At 45.5% G+C, this 25,873-nt stretch overlaps 1 protein-coding gene across 2 annotated transcripts in view; it reads left to right on the top strand.

Moving 5' to 3' along the window:
* Positions 1-25,873, top strand: part of FXYD6 (FXYD domain containing ion transport regulator 6) — a 39,213-nt gene that overhangs the window by 11,464 nt on the left and 1,876 nt on the right. The window contains exons 2-7 of one of the 2 annotated variants that reach the window (XM_008021029.3): positions 21,929-21,991; positions 22,684-22,719; positions 22,843-22,917; positions 23,527-23,563; positions 24,358-24,407; positions 24,909-24,958. In XM_008021029.3, coding sequence (XP_008019220.1) covers positions 21,934-21,991; positions 22,684-22,719; positions 22,843-22,917; positions 23,527-23,563; positions 24,358-24,407; positions 24,909-24,937 — 285 coding nt within the window. In that variant the 5' untranslated portion in view covers positions 21,929-21,933 and the 3' untranslated portion in view covers positions 24,938-24,958. Of the gene's footprint in view, positions 1-21,928; positions 21,992-22,680; positions 22,720-22,842; positions 22,918-23,526; positions 23,564-24,357; positions 24,408-24,908; positions 24,959-25,873 lie in introns of both variants that reach the window. The other variant, XM_008021027.3, reaches the window with a different exon arrangement.

Below are 25,873 nucleotides of genomic sequence, written 5' to 3'. Positions count from 1 at the left end.
ATGGGAATTCTATTTTTAATGTTTTAAGGAACCACTCTACTGTTTTCCACAGTAGCTGTGCCATCTTACATTCCTAGCAACAGTGCACAACGGTTCCAATTTCTCCACATCCTTACCAACACTTGTTATTTTCTTTCTTTCTTTTTTTTATAGTAGCTGTCCTAACGGATGTGAGGTGGTATCTCATTGTAGTTTTGATTTGCATTTTCCTAATTATTATTGAGGTTAAGCATCGTTTCATGTGCTTATTGGCCATTTGTGTATCTTCTTTGGAGAAGTGTTAGTTCAAGTTATTTGCTCATTTTTGAATTGGATTGTTTGCTTTTTTTGTTGTTGCGTTTTAGGAGGTCTCTATTAATTCCTTATCAGATATATGATTTGAAAATATTTCCTTCCACTCTGTGGTATTTTTACTCTGTTGATTGTGTCTTCTGATGCACAACATTTTTATGTTTTTATAAAGTCCAATTTTTTGGCCAGGCGTGGTGGCTCTTGCCTGTAATCCCAGCACTTTGGGAGGCCGAGGCTGGTGGATCACGAGGTCAGGAGTTCAAGACCTGACCCACATAGAGAAAACCCTGTCTCTACTAAAAATACAAAAATTAGCTGGGTGTGGTGGCGGAAGCCTGTAATCCCAGCTACTCGGGAAGCTGAGGCAGGAGAATTGCTTGAACCCTGGAGGTGAAGGTTGCAGTGAGCTGAGATTGAACCATTGTACTCCAGTATGGGCAACAAGGTGAGACTCCATCTCAAAAAAAAAAAAAAAAAAAGTCTAATTTGTATATTTTTTTGTTTTGTTGGCTGTGCCTTTGTTGTCATATTCAAGAAACCATTGCCAGATCCAATATCATAAAGCTTTTGCTGTGTTTTTTTCGAAGAGTTTTAAGTTTTACGTGTAGGTCATGGATCCAGTTAGGTTAAATTTTGTGTATGGTGTTGAGTAAGGGTCTACCTTTATTCTTTTGCATGTATGCATCTGGTTTTCCTGGCACTTACTTGCTGAAAAGACTGTCTTTTCCCCATTGAATGGTCTTGGCACGCAAGTCAAAAATCTTTTGACCACATATGTGAGGGTTATTTCTGGACTTTATCCTACTCTATTGGTGTATACATGTCTGTTCTTATGTCACACACTGTTTTGATACTGTAGCCTTGTAGTAAAATTTGAAATCAGGAAGCTTGAGTGCTTCAACTTTGTTCTTTTTCAGGATTTTTTTGGCTATCCAGGGTCCCTTGAGATTCCATATGAATTTTAGCACAGATTTTTCTATTTCTACAAAAAAATGTCATTGGGATTTTGATAGGGATTGCATTAAATCTATAGATCATTTTGGATAGTATTAATTTCTTTAAAATGTTAGGTCTTTAAATCTACAAACATGGACTATTTTTTCTGTTTATTTACATCTTCTTTAATTTATTTGAGAAATGTTTCTATTGCATGAGTTTCTCACGTTCTTGGTTAATTTCTAAATATGTTATTCCTTTTGATATTATGATATGGAATTGTTTTTTAGTTTCCTCTTCAGATTTTTTACTGTTAATGTATCGAAATGCAATTGTTTTTTGTGTGTTGACCTTGTGTCCTGCTACATTGCAGAGTTTATCAGTTCTTACAGTTTTTATATGTGATCTTTAGGGTTTTCTATGTATAAGATGATACCATCTGTGAACAGAGATCATTTTACTTCTTCCTTTCCAATTTGGATGCCTTTTACTTATTTGTTTATTTTGCATAGTTGCTTTGGCTAGGACTTTCAATACTGTGTTAAACAGAAATGGTGAAAGTGGGCATCCTTGCCTTCTTCCTGATGTTAGAGGAAAAGCTTTAAGGCTTTCACCATTGAGTGTGATGTTTGCTGTGGTTTTTTTTGTTTGTTTTTTGTTTTTTTGTTTTTTTTTTAACTTATGACTTGTATTATGTTGAGGTAGTTTCCTTCTATTCCTAATTTGTTGAATGTTTTCCTCATAGGAGGATGCTGATGTCAAATGCTTTTTCTGCATCAATTGAGATGATTGTGTGGTTTTTTTTCCCTCCGTTTTGCTAATGTGGTATATTATATTGATTGATTTTCATATATTGAACCATCTTTGCATTCCAGGAATAAAATAGGGCCTCCGATTTTATTTCCCTTAGTCCCTGCCCATTTCCACATGTGCCAGGGAGGCAGCAAGGAAGAGTGGAAGGTGTGTAGCACCAGCAGAATTAGTGACAGTTCCAGGTATGCTTTTGTTAGCTGTTGGGCCTTGGGCAATAGCATAAGCCTGAGCCTCTCTTTTTCTAATCTGTAAAATGGCAGTAATAACCAACATCCCATGGAGTTGTGATGTTTCTTTGAGCTAATGCTTGTAATGTTGTCTGGTGAATAAGGTGTTTTATAAATGATTGGTGATATTAACATTATCACACCATCGTCATCATCATCGTCCTCCTCATCATCATCATCCCCTTTGACCAATGTGGGCAGGGAACAGGAATATGCAACATGTAAGACACAGTAGCTCCCCTTTCTGTTTTACAGTCACAGATACACTGAAGGGCCCAGGGCTGAGGAACAAGAGTCCCTATCTTGATACGTCTTGCCGTGACCTCCTCAACCCAAGCGGAGTAACAGGGCCATCTTAGGAATAGCACTTTGGTTTTGCAGGAGTCCATTTGGCCCTGCCTGTGTGTGTCAGATCCCAGCCCTTCTAGAGAGATACCCTGAAGAGGCCCTTTGTGGGAGGCAGTGGCTTCTCCTTGAATGACCTTGGTGAAGGAAGAAGATTGGGCATGGTAACCAGAGGAGGTGGCTGAAGACCTTGTGGGCTGGGCCTTGGTCTGGGATAGCCGCAGGCTCCTGGTCTCTGTCCAGCAGAGACAACGTGTCTTCTGGGCAGTAGCCCTGTAGCCAGGGAAGGGCGTGAGATGTTTTCTCCCAGGAACAGCAGCTGTCTGTTGACTTTGCCTTCTCAGACCCTGCCCTGGTGCATTTTCCTGTCTCTGCTTTTTGGCAGATCTGTGTGAGTGGGGCACACAGGGCATGGTGGAGGCACCCAGGGCAGCCAAGGCCTCAGAGGGAGGAGGATGACATGAGGCCTTGCTTGATGCTTCCTCCAAGACCAATTCTCTTCTCTCAGCAGCCTCCACCTCTCCTGGCTTCACCACCTGTGTCCCTCCTTCCCATTTTCCAGCTCAGCTTCTGCGGGGACTTGGCCCCTGGGCCAGCCTCTCCCATCTTGAAGGCTCTTTCTTTCTCTTTCCTTTGCCTGCCTCTCCCACTTCTTCCGGGGCATCACCTTCTCAGTTTCTCCTCCTCCGGACTTTCTCACCTCTCCTGCTGCCTCATGTCCTCTGTCCGTCTTGCTCCTGTGTCTCTCATGGGGGCACCCTCAGTTTGGGCCTGGGAAGATGTGTCCCTTGCTTCAGCTGTCCCAGCCAGATGTGTCCTCCCTGGGCCACCTGTCTACAGCTCTGGATGACATAGGCTGTTTGTCTTGAGGCAGGAAAAGGCAGTGGCCGGGAGCTGGTGTCAGGTGTGGGCTGAGGCCCCTCCACACCCTGTGACCACATGAGGACCCTTCCAGTGGTTGGAGGACAATGTTAGGAGGAAGGAAGGGAAGGGGGAGGAAGTTACTGCAGCCCTCTCCCTAGCCCCCATCTCTGTTTCTCTTTCCATTTTCCTGGAAAAGGTAGAAATGAAGGAGGAAGCCAAGGACAGAGTTGGGGAGTGATACAGTAATGATACTAACAGGTGATGCTTCTCCAGCAGTTACTATTCCCCAGGCACTGTACCCAGCTCCATCCACAGGCCATCTCTTTTCATTGCAAATGACAGCAACAGAACTCCTTCTAGTTTAGGTGAAACAGGGGTATATACAGTTTACAGAGCCAGACTCAGGAAGGGCGGGACCTCTGGTTTGGGAATACTGGAGCCTGAGGCACAGCTAGGAAGCTTTCCGGGCCCCTCCTCCCTGCCTCTCTCCCCTGCCAGCTCTGTACCTGTCAGCTGCTGGCCGACTTCTCCCCCGACAGACTCCTCCTCCTCCCATCCAGCAGGATGCTGAGGTCTTTTCTGCTGTGTCTTTTAGCTACAGGGGAGAAGCTGAGATTGGCAGGCTCCTGTAGACCAGCAGGGTTGGAGGAGGGGCGGAGCATGCTCCCTTCCAAAAGGGGATGCCATTCACAGAAGAGGGAACTGATGTGGGCACAAAGACCACCTCATCAGACGCTCACTGCTCCTGAGATGCATGCTTTTACCCCCGTCTTGCAGTTACAGAAGCCAAGACTCTGAAAAGCCAAGTAATGTTCCCGAGACCACAGAGCCACGAGTGGCAGAGAGGAGGGAGAGCTGAGTGCTCAGAGCAAGGACCCTGGAGCCAGGTTGCTTGGGATTGAATCTAGGCTCTACTACTTTCTAGCTCTGGAATTTTGGGCAGGTTACTTAACCTTTCTGGCCTCAGTCTGCCCATCTGTGTAAAGGGAATGATCATAATAATAGCTGCTTCTTAGGACTAGGGCAGAATGAGTTATATACGTAAACCATTTAGAACAACACTTGGCATGGCATGAGCACCTTATGAATGTTACATATTGTTATCAGAGTGTTTTACAGTTTACAAAGAACCTTCACATGTATTATCTCACTTGACCTTGATCATAGCCTTGGAAAGTGGACAAGGGAATGGACTGACAGATACTGACTGATTCTGTGCTGCCTACACCCGATGCACTCACCCTCGGCCTAATCAGCTGCAGGGTTCTGCAACCTGTTTTAAAAAATCCCCCACCCGAATAAACAGCTCTCTGTCCAACAAGGGAGTATCAGTGCTTTCTCAGGGGCGAGCTGGCAGGATTGTATATTCTGCTGTCTCTCTAGCGCATGAATATGTATGAAGCTAGAGATGCTGGGAGCTTGGTTGGTAAATGTTCATCCAGAGGTGGGAGCCGCTGCGTTGTGACTCTGTGCAGAACTGGTTGGACTCTCTTGGGTAGTTGTGTCTTGCGGCCTCAGCCTACAAGGACTGGGATGGGAATGAGAAAACAGGGTGGCAGCTACCGAGGGAAGCTGGGCCCTTCAAAGAACCACAGTGCAGGTGGTCCCTCATGGCTCTTTGCCCCCAACTGGATGTGATCCCTCACTGTGAGGTGGGGCCCGAGGGCTGGAGTTTGGGGCTGGCTCTGGGATCGAAGGAAACCCACTCATAGCAGGAAAGCTCCCTGCCCTCCACCAACAGCCTGGCAGACAGAGCAGGGCTGAAGTCCAGAATCCTGCACTTATTCTCCAGGGCACCTCTCTTTCCCTGCCTCAGTTTCTTTCCCTGTAAAATGCGTTTGACGATAACAAAAGACCTTCGGCAGACATGAAGGCCAACTCCTCACTCTCTCTCACAGCAGAGCCAGTGGGTGATGAGAACAGGCCTTTCCCATGACCCCAGCTGTGCAGTGAGGGTGAGCTTGGTGCAGGTGGCTATTGCCGTAGCGTGGATCTGAGTAGTGTATGACCAGACTAAGGATGAAAACAGGGAAGCCCCGGACTGAAAATGATCACAGACATACTGGTCAGATGTACTGGGAGACAGGTGGAATCTTTCTATTCCTAAGACCTTAGCAAGTCTCACTGGGAGGAAAATAGGGGGAGGGCAGTCTGATTGACTTGTGCTAAGCAACAGCTTTTGGAGACAAGGGACTGGCTCCGAAGGCTGTTTAAGGCCTCCTTAGGTCTTGGATTTCATGAAAGGGCCACAGGTGCACATTATCAGTGTGCATATACCATCGGGTTATGTTTAAGGATGAAGTGAGAATAAGTATTTAAATCACTAAGAATAGTGCCTGGCCTGTATCGTTTGTCATGATTGTAATTATTACCTCTTGTATCCAGTACAGACCCCCAGACTGGGCCTCAAGTGTGGGTTTTCATCTCAGAATTTTTAGTTCCTCTTAGTTTCTTCTGTGGCATCAGTAGAAGGGCTCCTATGATGCAGGCGGACCTCTGTGTCCAGCCTTCTGGTTCAAGGCCGCTGCCTTGGGAGTGTGCAGTGTGAGTCAGAGGTGGGCTTTGTAAAGGCACAAGGAGCTCCAACCCTGGACCTCCCTCCTCACCACCCAGTGGCTCCACAGTGTCCTGCCAAACTGGGTGTGGCTGGACCTGGGGTTGGGACACACTGGCTTGGGGCGGGAGTCTTGCACAGTGCTAGGAGGCAGGAGCTGTATCTCGTAGCCCCATGAGCAAACGGACTTTTGAGCAGCCTCCCAGAAGGGGTTGAAATTGATGCAGAATCGGCCGGGTGTGGTGGCTCACATCTGCAATCCCAGCACTTTGGGAGGCTGAGGTGGGCGGATCACCGGAGGTCAGGAGTTGGAGACTACCCTGGCCAATATGGCGAAACTCCGTCTCTACTAAAAATACAAAAATTAGCTGGGTGTGGTGGCTCGCACCTGTAGTCCCAGCTACTCAGGAGGCAGGAGAATCGCGTGAGCCTGGGAGGAGGAGGTTGCAGTGAGCTGAGATCACACCACTGCACTCCAGCCTGGGACAGAGCGAGACTGTCAAAAAGAAAGAAAGAAAGAGAGAGAGAGAGAGAGAGAGAGAGGGAGGGAGGGAGGGAGGGAGGGTGGGAGGAGGAAGGAAGGAACTGAAGCAGAATCAACCCTCCATTTTACAAAAACAGAGGATGAACCTGAGCCTTGGCTCTGGGTCCCTGTGGCTTGGGAACTTTGACAGGAGAGTGTTTAGGACACAAAGTTGGGAATGTGAGGCTGAGTGTGGTCCTTACCCCTGTTTCCAAGCTGGTGGTCACATGGGACCCAAGGTGAGGGGAGAAAGCAGCCCTGACATGGAGAGGGAGTAAGGGGTGCCGGGCTCAGCCAGGAGGGACCCTGGGAAAGTCCCCCTGGAGCTCTGCTGAACATACATCCCCTAAGTGGATGATGACTGTCCTTTTGTCCTTCATTTTCCTTTTAATCCTGCAAGAGAACTTCAGCCAGAGCATCTGAGATGGGAAGCAGAAAAAGGATGGGCAGTTAGGAGAGGAAAAGCACAGCTGTGTGTGAGTACGGAGGTATTTTGGTTGGATGCCAAGGGCACCCGGATGCCCCAGCCTGGATGGGAAGTAGGGAGACGCTGGAGTGGGGCTGGGGTGGGGTGCCAGGGAAGATCAAGGAGGAGAATATCCAGCCTCTCTAGTACTGAGGCCTCTCTGGGATTTTTTATCATTTGTCTGAAAGCATTATGAGGCTTCAATTCCCATAAAAATAAAACACATTCCAAAGCCAAGCCCAGGGTTTGGGCATTCTCTGCTGGTTTGTACTGACCACTCCCCCAAGTCCCATTCATGAGCATGGAGAATAGAGAACTGACGGTAAGGCTGATAGAGTGCAGGCACGGTCCTTTCATGGAAACAGAGGGCTTAGGAGGCCTTAAAAAGCCTTCGGAGCCAGTCCTTTATCTCCATGAGGTCTTGCTTAGCACAAATAGATCAGACCACTCTCCCCGTTTTCCTCCTAGACAGTAAGACTTGCTAAGGTCTTAGGAATATAAAGATTCCTGGGCTGGTTGTGGTGGCTCATGCCTGTAATTCCAGCACTTTGGGAGGCTGAGGTGGGCGGATCACGAGGTCAAGAGATTGAGACCATCTTGGCCAACATGGTGAAACCCCGCCTCCACTAAAAATACAAAAAATTAGCTGGGCGTGGTGTCATGTGCCTGTAATCCCAGCTACTCAGGAGGCTGAGACAGGAGAATAGCTTGAACCTGGGAGGTGGAGGTTGCAGTAAGCCAAGATCGTGCCACTGCACTCCAGCCTGGGCTACAGAGCGAGACTCCGTCTCAAAAAAAAAAAAAAAAAAAAAATTCCACCTCTTTCCCAGTACATCTGACCAGTTTGTCTGTGATAATTTTCAGTCTGGGACCTCTCTGTTTTCATTCTTAGTCTGACCTTACGCAATGCAGATCCATGCTGCAGCACTAGCCACCTGCGCCAAACTCACCACATCACCCGGGGATAATGGGAAAGACCTGTTCTCATCACCTGTTTGCTGTCCTGTGTGAGAGAGGGAGCAGTTGGGTCCCATGCCTCCAGAAGACCCATTCTAGACATGATTCCATCCCTTGCCTTCCCTGAAGCCACCACTGTCCCCTCCCATCTCCAGTCCAAGGTTGTTTTTCAATCCAAGGAGGCTGTCAGTGACTTCCCTCCTGCCCTCTCATGTCCCTGGCCACCCCATTCCTGCAGGGCCTCGCCTTCTTCCCTGGCTCCAGCCGGGCTGCCCCACTTCCCTTTGGCATTGCTCAGCCTTCCTTTCCTGTGTTCCTCCTGGCCGCTGCTCTGCCAGCCCCGTCCTGCCCACCTCCCAATCCCAGCACATCAAAACAGCAGTCCGGAGTGGGAGGTGTATGTTCTGAGCCCTGCCCCGCCCCTGAATAACTGGATGAATCAGATACCTCATCTCTCTTTGGGCCCCGATTTTCACAAATAAAAAGCAGGAGCCCAATCACTGTAACCGACTGTGATGAATTGTGTGATGCTAACTCCAGCTGGTAGACCTCACATCTTGGTTATACTCAATATATACGCAGTCGAATCTTTTTTTAATAGACTTCTTGGTTGCAAAGATCTAGATACGTCATAGGCTAAATCATATCCCTTCGCATATAATAATAGTCTAGGATAACCAGTTAGACTAAACTGTGGGGCCTAGGCATTCTGCGACCCCATCAAAGGCCCCATTCTGGGATGATCTGTCTGAAGTGAGACCTCATCTTTCTTTGGGGCATCCTGCTAAGACCCAGGCCCGGTGACCCCTCAGGGCTTGTCATCTGTGGGCTGAGCCTGCAGAAAGGCAAGCAGGTGGGATGCCAGGGGAGGCGAGTGAAGCTTCGGGAGCAGGGGGAGGGAGGGATGAGGGTGAGATAATGAAGTTTCACTGTAATTTGGAGCCTCTGCATTTTCAAGGGAGGTTGTTTCTGAGTTATTTTCACAATGGAACTGGGTATTCTGATCTACCTCGCTGCTGTGTGGAATCAAAAATAATAGAGCATGTTGCTATATCATCAACTAGTGGCTTCTCTTTCTGAGCAGTTTTTACCCAGCAATTAAGTGAAATTATGTGACTCAGTATGGGAAGATAATTGCCGGAGAAACTCTTCTGATTGCTTTCTCCCGCACATGCAGCCAGCAACCAAGCAGGAGGATCAGAGAGGAAAATTAACATGGAAGTGCTGCTGCCACCCAAAACCTCAGCTGCTTGCCAATGTGGAGATAAACGAGAGCATGGAAAGGAGAGGAAAAATGAGCGGAAATGGAATTTATTCTCATAATACACTCTAGAGGAGGCAGTAACGTGTGATTGGTTCCATTCTCCAGATGAGGAGAGTGATCCAAATGGTCTAGAGGGGACGAGTTGGGCAGCAGGAGAGTGAGGCAGCCAAGGAGTCCCCCACTCCAGCAGTGATGATTTCTCAGGCCCCCTTTGCCGGCGAGCCAGGTCCTCAGGCCCCCAGGCAAAGGTCCAGGGCCCAGTGCCCATACAGCAGTGCATGCCCTGTTCCTGTGCCCTCTCCACTCACTTCAGCCTTGGATCTCCCTCCCCCAGTGACTCCTCCTTCCTCTCTTCCATCTACTCCTTCGACTCTCTCGCCCGGAACTGAGATTTATCATCGCCAAGCCTCTTATCATCCCCTCCCCAGCCAGCCTCCAGCACCCCGGCTTCCTCCCTGGAAGGAGGGAGAAAGGAATGTGTGGTCACTGGGAGGGTGGGAGGTGCGGAGGGGTGGCATATGAGACGGAAGGGAAGCCAAGCTGGGTGCAGCAGTGAGACAAAGGCATGCTGTGGCCCTTCAAAGGTTCTGTGTGTGTACTTGGCCACTCAACTCAGGGGCAGCGCCAACAGTATCACCGATGAGATTTTTAAAAATGGGTTTAGGGCCCACCCTCCCGACCCAGAGGGGGCCCATGCTGAGGTGTGGTTGATGTAGCCCAGGCTGGGACAGCAGCTTGGAGGAGTAGAGAATTGGTCACTTTTCAAATTTGTGATAGTATTTCTTTTCACACTGTAACTTGATCAGAAATATTTTCTGTAGAATACAAAGGCAGGTCTTAACTCTTTAGCTTGGCACTCAAGAGCCTCTGCAATCTGATTCCAACCCTCTTATCTGAGTTCTCACCACCTACCCCGTCATGCTTTACTCCAACTGGGTTGTTCACTGTTTTGGAAGGTTTCTTACACTAGAAATGGCAGCTACTTGGTAGGTTGCTGTCACAGCTCCCTCACAGGCAATGCAGACATTACTGGTGGATGAAGTCCATCTCCTGTTGGACCTCATTTGGGGAAGCCACTTTGGACAGCTACTACAGGAATGAAATGCCTTAAGGCAAAACTTGAACTGATCTTGAACTTGAACTGTATCTCATTTGTTATTCCTACTTCCTGTTTCCCCTCTCACTCCTTTTGCTCATGCTGTCTTCTCTGCCGGAATGTCTTTCCTCTACTCTCTCCCTCCCCTTGTCTATCAAAATCCTACCCTGCTCTTAAGGTTCAGCTGGAATGTCAGTTCCTCCATGGAAACTTCCCTGGCTCCCTGTTGAGCTCTCTGCTCCCCTTCTCTCTGTCTTTCTGGACTACTGTTGCATGGCGTCTCTACCTCTTGGGAAGTTCTCTTCATATTTGCTGATGGATCAGAGCCCTTTGCCACCAAATCCTACCTCTCCTTGGTAGCTGAGGCTGTATCTTTTTCACCTACTTATCCTTTGCAGAGCCCATAATAGTATGGCCCTTTCTAGCAGTTCAGTGTTTACTTGTATAGTGGATTTGAACCTGAGAATCAATGGAGGTGATTGTTGGGATTTGAAAGGAAGGCACAGCAGCAACCTGAACTGCTGCCCATTGTGCCTGGTGGCCCAGAGCCATTGACATGTGCTTTCCCTATTCCCAGGGGCAGGAGGAGCCCTATTGCCAACACCACAGTCCCTCTTCTGGCTAGAGCTGGTCAAGAAGACACTATGGGAAGCCTGGTCCATTTGTTCCTCCCTCTGTTGCCTCACATCCAATATTCACACCATGGCCCCTAAGATTTGAAGACCTTAATGTGTTGTTTCATCTTCCACATCTTGACTCCAGTCTCGCTCCTCACTGGCTGAGCAAGGAGCAGGTGTAATTTGGAGATGGGGCTTGGGCTAGGAAGTAGCAGTAAACTGGAGAAAGAAAGAGAGAAGGAGAGAGGAAGGGAGATGTTTTACAAATAGCAGATGCTCAAAACTTGCTTTATTTCATACTTTGATTGAAGATATTTTAGGACTGTATGACTGCCTGAATCATAAGGGGACTTTCCATTATAAAATAATTAATCCCAGGTTTATTATTACACATCTTGGTTTAAAGAAGGAATGAAGATCATCCAATCATAAGTCACCATTACTCTCCCCACACCAAACACTACCAAAAAGACAAAACAAAACAAAAATCCCATGAAATAACTGGGCCAGGCATGGTGGCTCATGCCTGAAATCCCAACACTTCAGGAGGCGAGCCAGAAAGATCACATGAGGTCAGAAGTTCGAGACCCAGCCTGGCCAACATGGTGAAACCCTGTCTCTACTAAAAATACAAAAATTAGCTGGGCATGGTGGTGCATGCTTGTAGTTCCAGCTACTAGGGAGGCTGAGGCAGGAGGATCACTTGAACTCAGGAGGCGGAGGTTGCAATGAGCCGAGATTGTGCCACTGTACTCCAGCCTGAGCGACACAGTGAGACTCTGTCTCAAACAAAACAAAACAAAACAAAACAAAACAAAAACTAGCACTGGAGTATGTGAAGCATAGCCAGAACTTAAGCCATAGTTGCACTTAGAGTGAACACTCATTGACATTACTGCATTCTGTAGGCCAATCAGCACTGAGCCCATCTAGGTTGGGAAGCTAAACCTGAGACTACCTGCATGAAGCTGAGAACCCTTGAGAGGGACTAAAGTGATCTCAGGTTGGTATCTGCTGCCCCCAGCCTGCCCCTAGCCATGAAAAAGCAAAACAAATGCTCTCTGAAAGAAAGCGCCCCATTTTAGGACTGTCAGTTTCCCACAGATTAAAATGTAGCAAACATGAGCTCACAATCAAATATATTACCAAACACAAGAAAAAACAAGTCACTGTGATTGAGAGGCACAGAAACAAAATGTAGATTTTGACCCCCAAGGATTTAAGAGTTTGGAATTATCAGATACAGAATATAAAATAACTGTAAGAAACGTTAAAATAATAAGAGATGAGAACACAAAATGAGTGATCAACAAAGACTAACACAAATGACCAGGCAATTTCAAAAAGAACCAGATAGAACCTTTAGAAATTAATAATATGACCATTGAAACACAAAAGTAAATGAATGGGTTAAGCAGCAAATAAATACAGTTAAAAAGGAAGTCAGAAAATGGAAAACAAATATGAAATAATTACCTGGAATGTAGCACAGAGAAACAAGGAAGTGGAAAATATGAAAGAGCAGTTAAGTGATATGGAAAATAGAATGAAGATGTCTAACCTGCTTCTAGTCACAGTCTCAGAAAGAGAAAATGGGAAGAATGGAGGAGAGTCCGTATTTGAAGAGATAATGCCTTAGAGTTTTTCATAACAATGAAAAGGATGAACCTATAGGTAAAGGACTTTCAAGTCTGATGAAATCCACAACAATCAGTTCTATGTTGTGTTTCAGACTTGCAATGAAACTCACAACAGCAAACACACGCACAAAATAAATAAATAGAAGGAGACAGAGAAGAAAGATAGGACATCTATAAAGGAATGACGATATAAGCAGCAGACTTCTCAACAGCAATCATGGAAGCCAGATGGCAGTGGAATAACATCTTAAAAGTGCAGAGCAAAAATAATTATCAGCCTAGAATTGTGTACATAGCCAAACTACCTTTCAAGGATAGGATTGTATTAGTTTTCTACTGCTGCATAACAAATGATCACAGACCCAGCAGCTTAAAGCAACACATATTTATTATGTCATGGCTTCTTTAGGTCAGAGGTCTGGCACAGCTTAGCTGAATTTTCTGCTTCAGCATCACACCGAGCTACAGTCTAGGTGCTGGCTAAGGTTGTGGTCTGATAAGAGAATTGACTGGGGAAAGATCTGCCTCCAGACTCCCTCAGGTTGCTGGCAGTATTCATCTTGTGGCAGAAGAACTGAGGTTCCCATCTTCTTGCTGGCTTCTGGCCAGGGGCAGCTGTCAGCTGCTAGAGGCTTCCCACAATTCCTTATCCTGTGCTCCTCTCCGTAGCCTGTCTCATGACATAGCAGCTTGCTTTTTCAAGCCAGCAAAGGAGAAAATTCTCTAGCTCCAGCCTACAAAATTGAGGCTTATATGATATAATATCATCATCTGAGGGCTGTCCTTTTGCCACTTTTGCCACATTCTGTTGGTTAGAAGTATGTTGCAGCTCCTGCCAGTATTCAAAGGAAAGAGATTACTCAAAGCCTTCAACACTAGAAGGCTGGAATGACTGGGGATGGCCTTAGGGTCTCTTGCCACAAAGGTGAAATGAAAACATTTCCAAATAAACAGAAACAGAGTTTCTAACTAACTGATCTTCATTAAAGAAAATTTTGAAAGATGTTCTTCAGGAATAAAGAAAATGGCTTCAAGGATGACTAACATTCAAAAACAATGGTGAGCAAATCAGTACATATGTTGTAAATTCATTATCTGTTGCTGCATAGCAAATTACTTCCAAACTCAGCAGCCTAAAATAGCAAACGTTTGATATTTCACACAGTTTCTGAGGGTAGAGAATCAGGGAGAATCTTCACTGGGTTGTTCTGGCTCAAGGTCTTTCATGAAGCCAGAAGATCTGTTTCCAAGCTCACTTATGTGGTTCATGGCAGGCTGTATTTCCTAGCAGTCTTTCAGAGTGAGGCCCCCACATGGGCCTCTCCACAGGAGTGCCTGAATATCCTTAAGACATGGCAGCTAGCTTGACTCAGAACAAGCAATCTGAGAGACAGAGAGAGAGAGAGAGAGAGAGGCTGTGTTGTTTTTTATAACCTCATATTGAAAGTGACATACCATAACTTCTGCATATTTTACTGGTCATACAGACCAACCCTGGTGCAGTGTGGGAGGGGATTGTACAAGGATCTGGATACCAGGAGATACTGGGAGCTATCTTGCAGGCTGGTTACTACACACGTGGTTGAATCCAAACAAACATAGTTTTCATGAAGTACAAATATTAGTATCTATTTTATAGAATTTCAAAAAGAACTGAAATATTGTCCAATAATAGCATATGTATCAGGAATGGGGTGATTTGTATTTTGGTGTTTTCAAGGAGGGTATTTTGCCTAATAACTACTATAGGTATTCACTCTGAATTTTTTTAGTCTTTTTTACATTGAATACACATGGAAAAATTACAAAGATAACCACTAAAAGGTTAAAATAGTTTCTGTAATTTCTAAACCAGTAGAGGGAGAAAAGGAATAAGAAAAAAAATAATAATAACTAGGCTAGGGGCAGTGGCTCATGCTTGTAATCCCAGCACTTTGGGAGGCCAAGGCGGGCAGATCACCTGAGCCCAGGAGTTCAAGACCAACGTAGGTAACATAGTGAGACCCGCTCCCGCACTGCCAAAATAAAAATAAAAATAACTAATCCAAAAAAAGAAAGAGCAGGGAAAGAAAAAGCAACAAGCACATTCCCGTAGGGAAAAAACAGATGGCAGAAAGCAGGCCAAATATATCAATAGTCACAATAAGTAAATTAAATGGGGTAAACCTGACAATTAATACAGAAAGCTTGACAATACAGAATTTTTCAAAGATCCAGCTCTTTGCTGTTTATGAGATGCACACACAACACATAAGGACACAGAAAGGTAGAGAGTAACATAGAATTTAAGGCAGGGAGGATCACTGCATAATTCTAAAAGACCCAACCCACAGGACAGTAACAGTTTTAAACTATCTGTTAGACTATTCTAAGAGACATGCTATCGGCCAGCTTCAGGTCTGTTCTGCCCATGCTCAGTAAATCTCAGTAAATCAATCACTGTGACACAGATTTTGCAAAAGAGAAAAGATTTATTCAGAAGGCCACCAAGCAAGGAGGCAGGAGAACAGCTCTCAAATCCTCCTCCCCAAAGATAAGGCTTAGGGATATTTACTGGTAAGGGAAGTGGGGTGGTCTGAGGCATAGGGAAAGGTGATTGGCAGTGGTGAAGAATGAAATGGCAGATTCATTCTGAGCAAGCGTAGTCAGGGTTCGTGGCAGTCCATAGGACATATGTGCAGGAAATGGTGGCGTTAGTGTGACCTGAGGGTGGAGTTTTTAGCCCTCTAATGTCAAAAGGCTACCCTTTGGGGCACTTGCACACATCCAGTTGAAGGGTGAGTGGTCTCATCCTGTTTGAACAGGACAGGAGCTAGCCCAAATTCCTGAAAAACAACTGAAGTAACCATTACCAGGGTGGCCTATGAATGTTATCTATAAAGTAACCAGTGAAGGTTAAGTTTCAGCATTCAGTGGCAAGGCCTTCAGCTACCACAGCTTTCAGCTTCATGGAAAAGGGAAAAATAAAATAAAATAAAATAACAAAAAGCAAGCAACCAAAAGCAAGCGGTGCAGGCAGACCTGATCAGATTAACCCCTTGGTTTCAAATATGGGGATACATTTATAAATGCTTCCACTTAGCGGTAGATTTTAAAGTGCCGATCTTGATTTTTGGTAGGTGAAACAGTCTAAAAAAAAAAAAAGAAAAAGAAATTTAAACACAGTTGATAATCTTAATTTATAGGCATATAGAACTTTCTTCCCAACCATGAAGGAATTCACAATTTTCCAAGCATACATGGAAAATAATTCTTTTAATAACTGACCATGTACTAGGTCATAAAGCAAGTCTCAATACGTTTCAAGGCATCTGTACATCATACAGACCATGTTTTCTGACCTTGGTGCACTTAAGTTAGAAGTCAATAACAAAAGCAAATAAAAATCACTGTGTATTTGGATATTTAAAACACATACTTCTTTTTTTTTTTAATTATACTTTAAGTTCTAGGGTACATGTGCACAACGTGCAGGTTTGTTACATATGTATACATGTGCCATGTTGGTGTGCTGCACCCATTAACTCGTCGTTTACATTGGGTATATCTCCTAATGTTATCCCTCCCCCGCCCTCCCCACAATAGGACCCGGTGTAAAACACATACTTCTTAATGCATAGGTAAAGTAAGAAATTGTAATGGAGGTTTAAAGTATATTGAGAACTAAACAACAATCCAGCCTTGATGGAGTACTTTCACCCCATTATAGAAGCTTTGAAGTGTGGTTTTTCATTATTGTTTAGTTCTTAGTATTATACTTTAAAAGCACTTAGAGGGAACATTGCAGTCTTAAATGCTTATATTGGAAAATAAGAAAAGCTAAATATTAATGAACTAGGTATCCAACATAACAAGATAAACATAAAAAAGAACAATAGAAGAAACCCAAAGATCGTATAAGGGCAGAATTAAGAAAATTTTAAAACATACAATAAAAAGAATTAATAAAACCAAGAGTTGGTTTCTCTGAAAAAACTAATAGCATTGTTAAACCTCTGGTGAAACTGACCAAGGAGAAAGGGAGTTGTCACAAGTAACATCAGGAATGAAAAAAACGGGCATAACTTTATGGCAATACATTTGAAAGCAGAAGAGGGAAAATACCTTTAAAAATTATAACTCACTAAATTTATTAAAGAAGAAATTGGTATCTGGAGAGTGCCATAACCATTAATTAATTGAATGGGCCATTTAAGATCTTCCCACAAAGAAAATCCCAAGCCTAGATGATTTTACAGGTTAGTTCCACCAAACACTCAAAGAACAGATTATTCGAATCTTCTGCAAACTCTTCCAGGGAACTAGCAGGAGAGTGGACACTTGTTCTGTGAGGCCAGTACTGCCATCCCCAAACCAGGCAAGGTTAATACAATAAAATAAAAACTGCAGACCAATCTCACTCATGCACATAGATGCAAAAATCCTAAACAAAATGTCATTAAGCCAAATCCATCTGTTTATTAAAAAAAAATTGGTTTCATCTCAGAAATGCAGGGATGATTTAACACTTGATAATCCATACATATAATTTACTTCACTGGTAGATTTAAGGACAAAAACCATAGAAGTAGAACACTCGTTTATAATTAACATAAAACAGAAACATCTTGGAAACCAGGATTAGAGGGGAACTTTCAAAGCATTAGAAAAACTCCATTTAAAATCAGTAGTAAGACTGTGTGTGTGTGTACGTGTTGTGTGCGTGTGTGTTTGCTATTGTTTCTATTCAGCATTTCACTGGAATTCCTAGCCAGTACACTAAGACAAGAAATAGAAATAAACGGTGTGAGAATTAGAAAGAAGGAACAGTATCATTTAAAGATGATATATCTACAGAGAAAACCCAAAGGCATCTCTAGGTAAGTTATTACAAATAATTCGAGAGTTTAACAAGATTATTGGGTTTAAGATCAATATGTAAAAATCAGTTGCTTTTCTCTCTACCAGCAAAAATTAGAAAACACACACAAGGTGACATTTAAAGCAGCAATAAAAATGATAAGGCACTTAGGAATGAATCCAACAGAAAGTGTGCAACACCTATATGAAAGCATTTATGGAACTTTATTGAAAAGGACCTAAACAAATCAAAAGATTTATTTATAGACAGGAGACTCAAGATCAGAAATATGTCATTTCTCCCCAGGTTGTTCTATAGATAGATCTGTTGCAGTTCCCATGAAAATCCTAACAGTTTTGGATGAATTTGAAAAGCGAATTCTGAAATTCAAGACCAAAAAACCAAGAATAATGAAGACATTCCTGAAGAAAGAGGAGGAGAGGGAAGAGGAGAAAAAAAGATGAGAGCTTCTCTTACAATGTGGCAAGATTACTATGAAGCTGTCATAACTGAAACACAGCAGTTTTAATGCAGTGCAGACAAATTGACCAATAGACCCAAAGAGAAAGCCCAGAAACTGATGCACACCAAATAGAAATCAGATACGTGACAAAGGTGGTAGAGCACATCATGAGGAAAAGGGGAGGCAGTCCGCCACTGAAACCAGGTTACAGTACTAGTTATCAGCATGGGAAAAAGTAAAACTAGACTCCTACCTCACACCATACACAAGCATCAGTTCCGGATGTCAAATAGATTTAAATGCAAAAGACAAAGCTTTAGAGGTTTTAGAAGAAAACTCTGACCTCAGGGTGAGAAAAGATGTCTTAAGACACAAAAATCACAGCATTCAATTATGTTAGAATTAAGAAATTCTGTTCAACAGAAGACAATTTTTAAAAGTGAAAAAATAAGCCACCAACTGGAAGGAGATATTTGCCATACTTAATGACAAAGGTTTAGTATTCAGAATAAGAAATTAACAACAATAATAATGTCAACTCACTTGAAAAATGGGCAAATGACATGAAAAACATATCATTGATGAAGAAACAGGAATGACAAACATGGAGAAAAAAAGCCCAACTCTATTACAATGTAATCACATTAAAACCATCTTTTACCTCTAGATTGGCAAAAATGAAAATATCTGACAACAGAAAATATCCACAACAGGTTGTAGAGCTATGGGGACAGTGATATGCAGCTGGTAGGATATTATCATGGAGATGACCGCTGTGGAGGACAATTTTAAATCACTGTGTAAAGCGGATAGTTTGTATACTATACAACCCAATGAATGACTTTAGTCCTAGGCTTATGTCTAGAACATAACTATTCAAACTGCCGAGTGTGACCCATTAAGGAGCCTTGAAATGTTTTTTGTAAAGAAACAGAATAAAATAGAAAATAAAGTATCTCATTCATACTAAGTATTATTTTGTGATAATTGCTTCTGGTACACATGAATATGTGTTAGTGCTGGGTTGCAGTGTAAAATGTATTTCTTACAGGAGTGGTGATCAAAGAATCGAAAAACTGTTTCCTCAGAATTATTGCACGTGTGCCTGAGCAGTATACACAAAAATGTCCACAACTCCATTGTTTGCAATAGCATAAAATTGAGGGGGAAAAAAACACACATCCATTGGCAGGAGACTAGAGCGATACATGATCATTTACCTGCACAATGGAATATTACACCACACTGAAAATGAATGCACTATAGCTAAATGTAACAGTGTCAGTGACCCATAGAGGCATAATGTTGAACAGAAAAAGCAAGTTTCAGAAGACTATAAACATGATATCATAATTAGGAAGTTCAAAAAAGCTACACTAAACAACATAATATTTAGATATATGTATGTGTTAAATATATTTTTAAAATGAAGAGCAAGGTGAATAACCATACAGTGGAATATTATTCAGCCATAAAGAGAAATAAAATATGAATACATGCTACAATGTAGATGAACCCTGACAACATTATGCTAACTTGAAAGCCAGACACGGAAGTCCATGTATTTTATTATTTCATTTATGTGAAATGTCCAGAATGGGCAAACCCATTGAGACAAAAAGTAGATGAATGGTATCAGGGTCGAAGGGAAGGGGAGTCGGGGGTGACTGCCAATGGATACAAGTTTCTTCTTGGGATGATGAAATGTCTTGGAACCCGAGATTGGTCACGGAAGCACAACTTTGTGAATGTTCTAAAAATCACTGAATTGTACAGTTTAAAATGGCAAACTTCCTGGTGTGTGAATTGTATATTTTAAATTGTGAAAAGAACACTTACTATGAGATCTACCCTCTTAACATATCTTGAAGTGTGCAATTCAATATTGTTAATTATGCTGTACAGTGTTATATAGCAAATCTGTAGCACTTACTCATTTTTCTGTTGATTGGCAACTTTTTAAAAGAAGAGCAAGGGAATGATTAAAAATACATATTTTCAGCCAGGCGTGGTGGCTCACGCCTGTAATTCCAGCGTTTTGGGAGGCCGAGGTGGGTGGATCTCCTGAGGTCAGAAGTTCGAGCCTGACCAACATGGTGAAACCCTGTCTCTACTAAAAACACAAAAAATTAGCTGGGTGTGGTGGTATGTGCCTGTAATCCCAACTCCTTGGGAGGCAGAGGCATGAGAATTGTTTGAACCCAGGAGGTGGAAGTTGCAGTGAGCCGAGATCGCACCATTGCATTCTAGCCTGGGTGACAGAGGGATACTCAGTCTCAAAATAAACAAAATAAATAAATAAATACATAAATAAAATTTAAAAAATATATTTTCGGGATACTGGCCACCTCTGGGAGAGAGGCAGGGGGATGGGGTGGAGGGAAATAGAGGTCACTGCAGCAGTCTTTGTAAAGCTCCATTTCCTAAGCTGCTGGTTATTGGTGTTTCTATTATTACTATGCCTCATTATATGTGTGTGTTACATATATTTTATACATATAAAATACAGTGTAGCATTCAAAGGAAATACAAATGTGAAATGAGATAGCATTAAAAGCAAATTACTGCCTTTTGATAAAGGCTTTTTGAATCAAGGTTTGGGCCTTGACATGGCTATGGATGCAGTCGTTCTGACCCCTGGTGGCCGAGAGGTGAAGTGCAGTGGTGGCTGCTTGCTCAAGGCCAGGGGGAGGTAGTGACCGTGCTGGGGGCAATCAGGGTCCTGGACTGGGTGGATGTCCAGGGGTTCAGGCCACTGCCAGTTTCACCCCACATGGAAAACAGACCCAGCCTTGGGATTTCCTGGTTCAGGAAAAGCCTCTCTCTCCTCTCTGGCTCTTAACCATGCTCCTGATGTGTGTCCTGCCATTGAAATCTATCCCTGGGTGCCTCTCTCAGCCCTGCCTCCTGCTTCCACCAGGATAGTCCACCTGGGGCCATCCACCCAGAGACCAGGACTGATGAGCTCCTGAGCAGAGATCTCCGCATCCTCTGGGGAAGCAGAGGCTGGGGTGCTGAGGCTCATAGAACCAGCCTTCAAACTCCTTTTGTTGAATTAAACCATCTTTCTGGAGGATTCTGAACCAAAGCCTGTGGGAAGAGCTGACTTGGGCACTTTTGAGGTGTGATGTGAGTGGTACCTGAAGGAGGGCTGTCAGTGCTTAAGGGCCCAGGAAACCGCAAGTCTCCTCCCCACCTAGCTGGCTAGACTAGAGGGACATTGGTTTACTGGCCCCATTTAATCTGATATTAAGAGACATTTCTGACAGCGTATTGGCTGTCAGAATGAACTAGAGATGGCAACAGAAGGCCTTAATGAGATAGAGGCGGCCACAGAAGGGTGGCCTGTAGAGAAGGACACAGATGAGATACCAAAGTCACGTCCCACAGGCAGTGTGGTGGAGGAGTTACTATGCTGGGTTAGGATCTAGTCCCTGCTACTCACTCTGGTGCATGTCAGCCTCATTAAGCTTCAGGTTCTCAGACTGCATTAGTTGTAGTGATTGTAATTGTACTAACTCAATTGTGCCAATTGAATTAATACATTCAGAGCATTCTCTAAGAGTCCAAGAAATGTCAACTGGTGGTGGCTCATGTCTGTAATCCCAGCACTTTGGGAGGCTGAGGCAGGTGGACCACTTGAGGTCAGGAGTTCGAGACCAGTCTGGCCAACATGATGAAACCCCGTCTTTACTAAAAATACCAAAAATTAGCCGGGCACGGTGGCACATGCGTCTAATGCCAGCTACTCAGGAGGCCGAGGCAGGAGAATCGCTCGAACCCGGGAGGCGGAGGTTGCAGTGAGCCAAGATCGTGCCACTGCACTCCAGCCTGGGCAAGAGAGCGAGACTCTGTCTCAAAAAAAAAAAAAAAAAGTCACCTGCTTGTGCTTAGGTTGTTTGAACCCTCATCAAGTCATGAGTGCAGAGTAAAGCTGGGGATTTGACTTGGCCCCTGGTCAGGCTGATGCCTGAAGCTGATGAATGGAGGCTTCTTAGCCGGAGAATCATTTTTTCCTCCCTCTGTCCCCAGACGCCATGGAGTTGGTGCTGGTCTTCCTCTGCAGCCTGCTGGCCCCCATGGTCCTGGCCAGTGGTAAGTACCCCTCTGGGAGCTGGCTGTGACAAGATGATAATCCTGTCCAGCCCTCTCTACTGGAAGGTTCTGGGCCCCTTGGAACATTAGGGCTGGGGGACTCTCAGGTTCTTCATGTCTGGTCAGGGGCCTCTCCCTTCAGTCAGCAGAGGAAGTCGTGGAGGCAGCAGCTATTTATTCACAGACCTCAACACAGCCTGCCCCCTTGCCCCCTAAGGGTCCGGCAGGGCATGGTGTTTAAGCCCCGCAAGCTCACCGGGCCTCTGTGGTCTTGTGGCCTGAATCCTGGGAGTCAGACCTGCACGTCAGTCTCTAGACCATAAGTAGCCAGTGTTGGCCTCATGCAAGTCACACGTCCTTCCTTGGTCTCGGTTTCTCCGTATGTCACAAGAGGAAAATTGACCCTGCCTTATGGGGATGATGTAAGAATAAAAAGGGGCAATGAATATGGATGTTGCATGACTCAGAGCCTCACTGAGCCTCAATGCCTTCATTGCCGTTGGCCCTCAGGTTCCCCTAACCCCCTAACTGGCAGGCCTGCCCTACTGTGCACTCTAGGCATCTCTGCTTAATGGGCCTTGCTCCTCCGGAATCCTTTTGTGAAGACGGAGGTCTGTGAGGCAAGGTTAGCTATTTGGGAGCCGGGTTGTGTAGCTTTCTTTCTCTTGACCAACTGTTTGTTTTTGCAGCAGCTGAGAAGGAGAAGGAAATGGACCCTTTTCATTATGGTGAGCAGTGGGGACCCTGGGTGCAGGGGTCAGGGGGATGCAGCCCTGCCTGGCAGGAGGGATGGGGGGAACAGACACCGTCTCCCTGGCCCCTTCCTCTCTCACCCTTGGTTCCTTTGGCAGATTACCAGACCCTGAGGATTGGGGGACTGGTGTTCGCTGTGGTCCTCTTCTCGGTTGGGATCCTCCTTATCCTAAGTAAGTTGGTTCTTTTGCTCACTCTGTAAGAGCAATGACTGAGGCTGCTAAGCAGGTGGGGACAGTGTGAGAGCCTGGTTGGTCCGTCTCCTGGAGAGGAAAGGAGGCTGCCTGTCCTCCATGTTATCTTCATGACCCAATAGAGTGTACTGGGCACATAGTAAGTGCTCAGTGAAACACTGGAGCGGGAACAAAGAAAATGTCATATGACAATGAGCACAGATATAGGAACTGGTAGGGAGGCTTCCCAGTGCTGTGTCTAGAGGGCATGAGTGGGGCAGTCACGGAGGAAGGAGACAGGCACTGCCCTAGTGTGCGAGGGATTTGCCCCTGAGTTTGTTGTTCCCACATGAGCCTGATCTGCACAGATCCCTCTTGACTCACATGATCAAGAGGGCTGTGGGGGTGTAGCCATTCCAGCTGTGGAATGTATTTCCTTTGCCCCAGAAGCAGCTACCCCATCTGAGGGCCACTGTGTGCAGCTGTGCAAACTGTGCACTGCGCAGGTCTAGGGGGTGCCATTTACATAGTCCCACAACCTGCATAGACCCTTGGCCCTGCTGTGGCCAAGCCAGGAGCATGACCTTGGATGGTTTCTTTGCTTTTCAGGTCGCAGGTGCAAGTGCAGTTTCAATCAGAAGCCCCGGTAAGGATGCTGTGGCAGTGGACATTGGGGGTGATACTAGGTGGGACAGGAAGGGACCCCTGGTATGTGACCCCCCAAATGGGCATTCTCTTGGATTCTTGTCTCAGAGGCAGAATGTGTGTGTTGGGGCATAGGGCTGGGAGTTTGGGGACTGCCAGGTAGACTCTGGGGCAAAGGAGAGGTCCACACATTGACGGTCAGCCCATCCTCTCTCTTCTGATATATGTTGGGGAGGGGAAGTAGACAAGAAAGTACTGGAACCTTTTCTGGAGGCCCTTGGGACAGTTGAGCTTGGGAGAAGGGAAGCAGAGGGCTTCCTGGCCTCTCTTGGTGCCCAGGTCCTCTCTACAGGACCTGCGACACAGTCCCCGCTTGTCACCTGTTCATGAGGCTCTTTGAGCTGAACAGACACTTGGACCTTCTTTATACTCCCACACAGAGGTCATACCCCATTAATTTACTACAATAGCCAAGGGTAGCTTGGACCCCAGAAGTCCAAAGCCTGTGACAGGACACACCCAAGGCCCCATGTGGCCTTAGGCTCCCCTTCCCATGACTTGGTAGAAGTCGAGGGCTGACATTGAAGGGTGCCTGTAAGTTCCCTCCGAGTCTGATCCTTCAGTCCAGACCTCTCCCTCTGCCCCATGCACCCCACAGCAGAGTGAGCTCCAGCCCCTCAGGGCACTGGGAGGAGCCTGACCACAGGCGGCTGTGCCCCAGTGAGGAGCAGAGCGACGCTCTCTGGGTCTGCCCTGGAGATCTCTGACAGGGCTGTGCTTCTCCTTCTCCTGCAGGGCCCCAGGAGACGAGGAAGCCCAGGTGGAGAACCTCATCACCGCCAATGGTAACTGTCCGTGACCACCTGCCCAGATGGAAAAGAGGGAACAGAGAGACCCCTCTGTGGCTCAGGAAGGGACTGTTGCCAGGTGCATGGCCTCGCTAGAGTCAGCCAGACATGCTCCCACAGTGCCAGGAGAGGGGGTCTCCAGGGCCTCTGCAGCATTGCCCCCTCACTCCACCAAACAGGCTACTACTAGTGTCACCTGCTATTTACAGGGCATCTGCTTGTGCCAGGCACAGACCCCATATCATTTAATGTGCACACAGCCCCGTGAGATAGGCATCACTGTCCTCATTTTATAACCGAGGAACTCGGAGAGGTTACCAGGTTCCTGTAAGCAGCAGGTAGCAGGGCCAGGGTTGAACCTAGATCGTTCTGACTCGAAATCCCATGGCTGTCACCTCTTTGCTCCCCCAGAGTCAGGCATAGACACGGCTGCTGTTGGGGGTGGCCCACTGGGGTGAGGAGTCTATATACTATCATCCATTCTGATTTTCTTTCCAGCAACAGAGCCCCAGAAAGCAGAGAACTGAAGTGCAGCCGTCAGGTGGAAGGTGAGATGCTCACTGCCTGGATCGGCCCCTGTCGCCATCACCGTCTGCATCAGGGCCTGGACAGGAGTTCAGGCAGGAAGGATGGGGCTAGCTTTTGCAGTGGGCACAGTTTTTACTGAGGAGCCTTCAGAAGTCTGAAAGGGGCTGTGAGAGAGACCAGGACCAGAAACACCCAAGGTGTCCCACACATTTGCATGCAAACACCAGGAAACGGGGCTTCCACACAGCCCAAAGGCCGAGTGCATAGGGCATCATCCCAGCTGCCACATGGGGAGAATTAAGAGTTAGTGAAATGCTGCTAATCACAAAGTGGCATAAAGATAACGACTTTCCGTGCTGATTCAGAAAGTACTTTAGGGCCACTTTTTTTTTAAAACACCTTATTATGAAACTTCCCAACCCCACCCAAAAGTAGAGCAAATAATATATGATCCTTCCCTCTCCACATTTAGGGGCACTGATTTTAGCATCTACTTCCATTGTTCATCATAGGGGTCACAGGAGAGTAGTAACTGGCAAATGCTGTACGGTTTTCAGAGTGCAGCCACACACACAGACTCACTCGAGTCTGCCAGAAACAGAGGATGGGACAAGTGGGGTTTAGCCCATTTTATAGATGAAACCAATGTCAGAGGGAACAGCCCCATGGAGAGTGACAGACTAGACTGTGAACTCAGGCCTTCGTGGCCGTAGTTCAGCGCCACTGCTCCCCTCCGTCCTGTGCGTCTTGCTTTATGACATGCCCTGGAATATCCTAAGGGAAAAGGTTTGTCTTTTGTCAGCTCACTTCTGCCTTTTTTTTACCCCCATACAAATAAGGCATCATAGAAAGGTATATAAGTTTATCTTAGATTGTAAGTTAAAAGAGGTTTCTGGATGATAAAGTGCCCGACGCACCAGCTTCTACTGTGGTCA

This window comes from Chlorocebus sabaeus, chromosome 1 (genome assembly GCF_047675955.1).
Source record: "Chlorocebus sabaeus isolate Y175 chromosome 1, mChlSab1.0.hap1, whole genome shotgun sequence".
Classification (NCBI taxonomy): domain Eukaryota; kingdom Metazoa; phylum Chordata; class Mammalia; order Primates; family Cercopithecidae; genus Chlorocebus; species Chlorocebus sabaeus.
The sequence above is the reverse complement of the archived record's forward strand: the minus strand, read 5'-3'. Positions and strand labels throughout refer to the sequence as shown.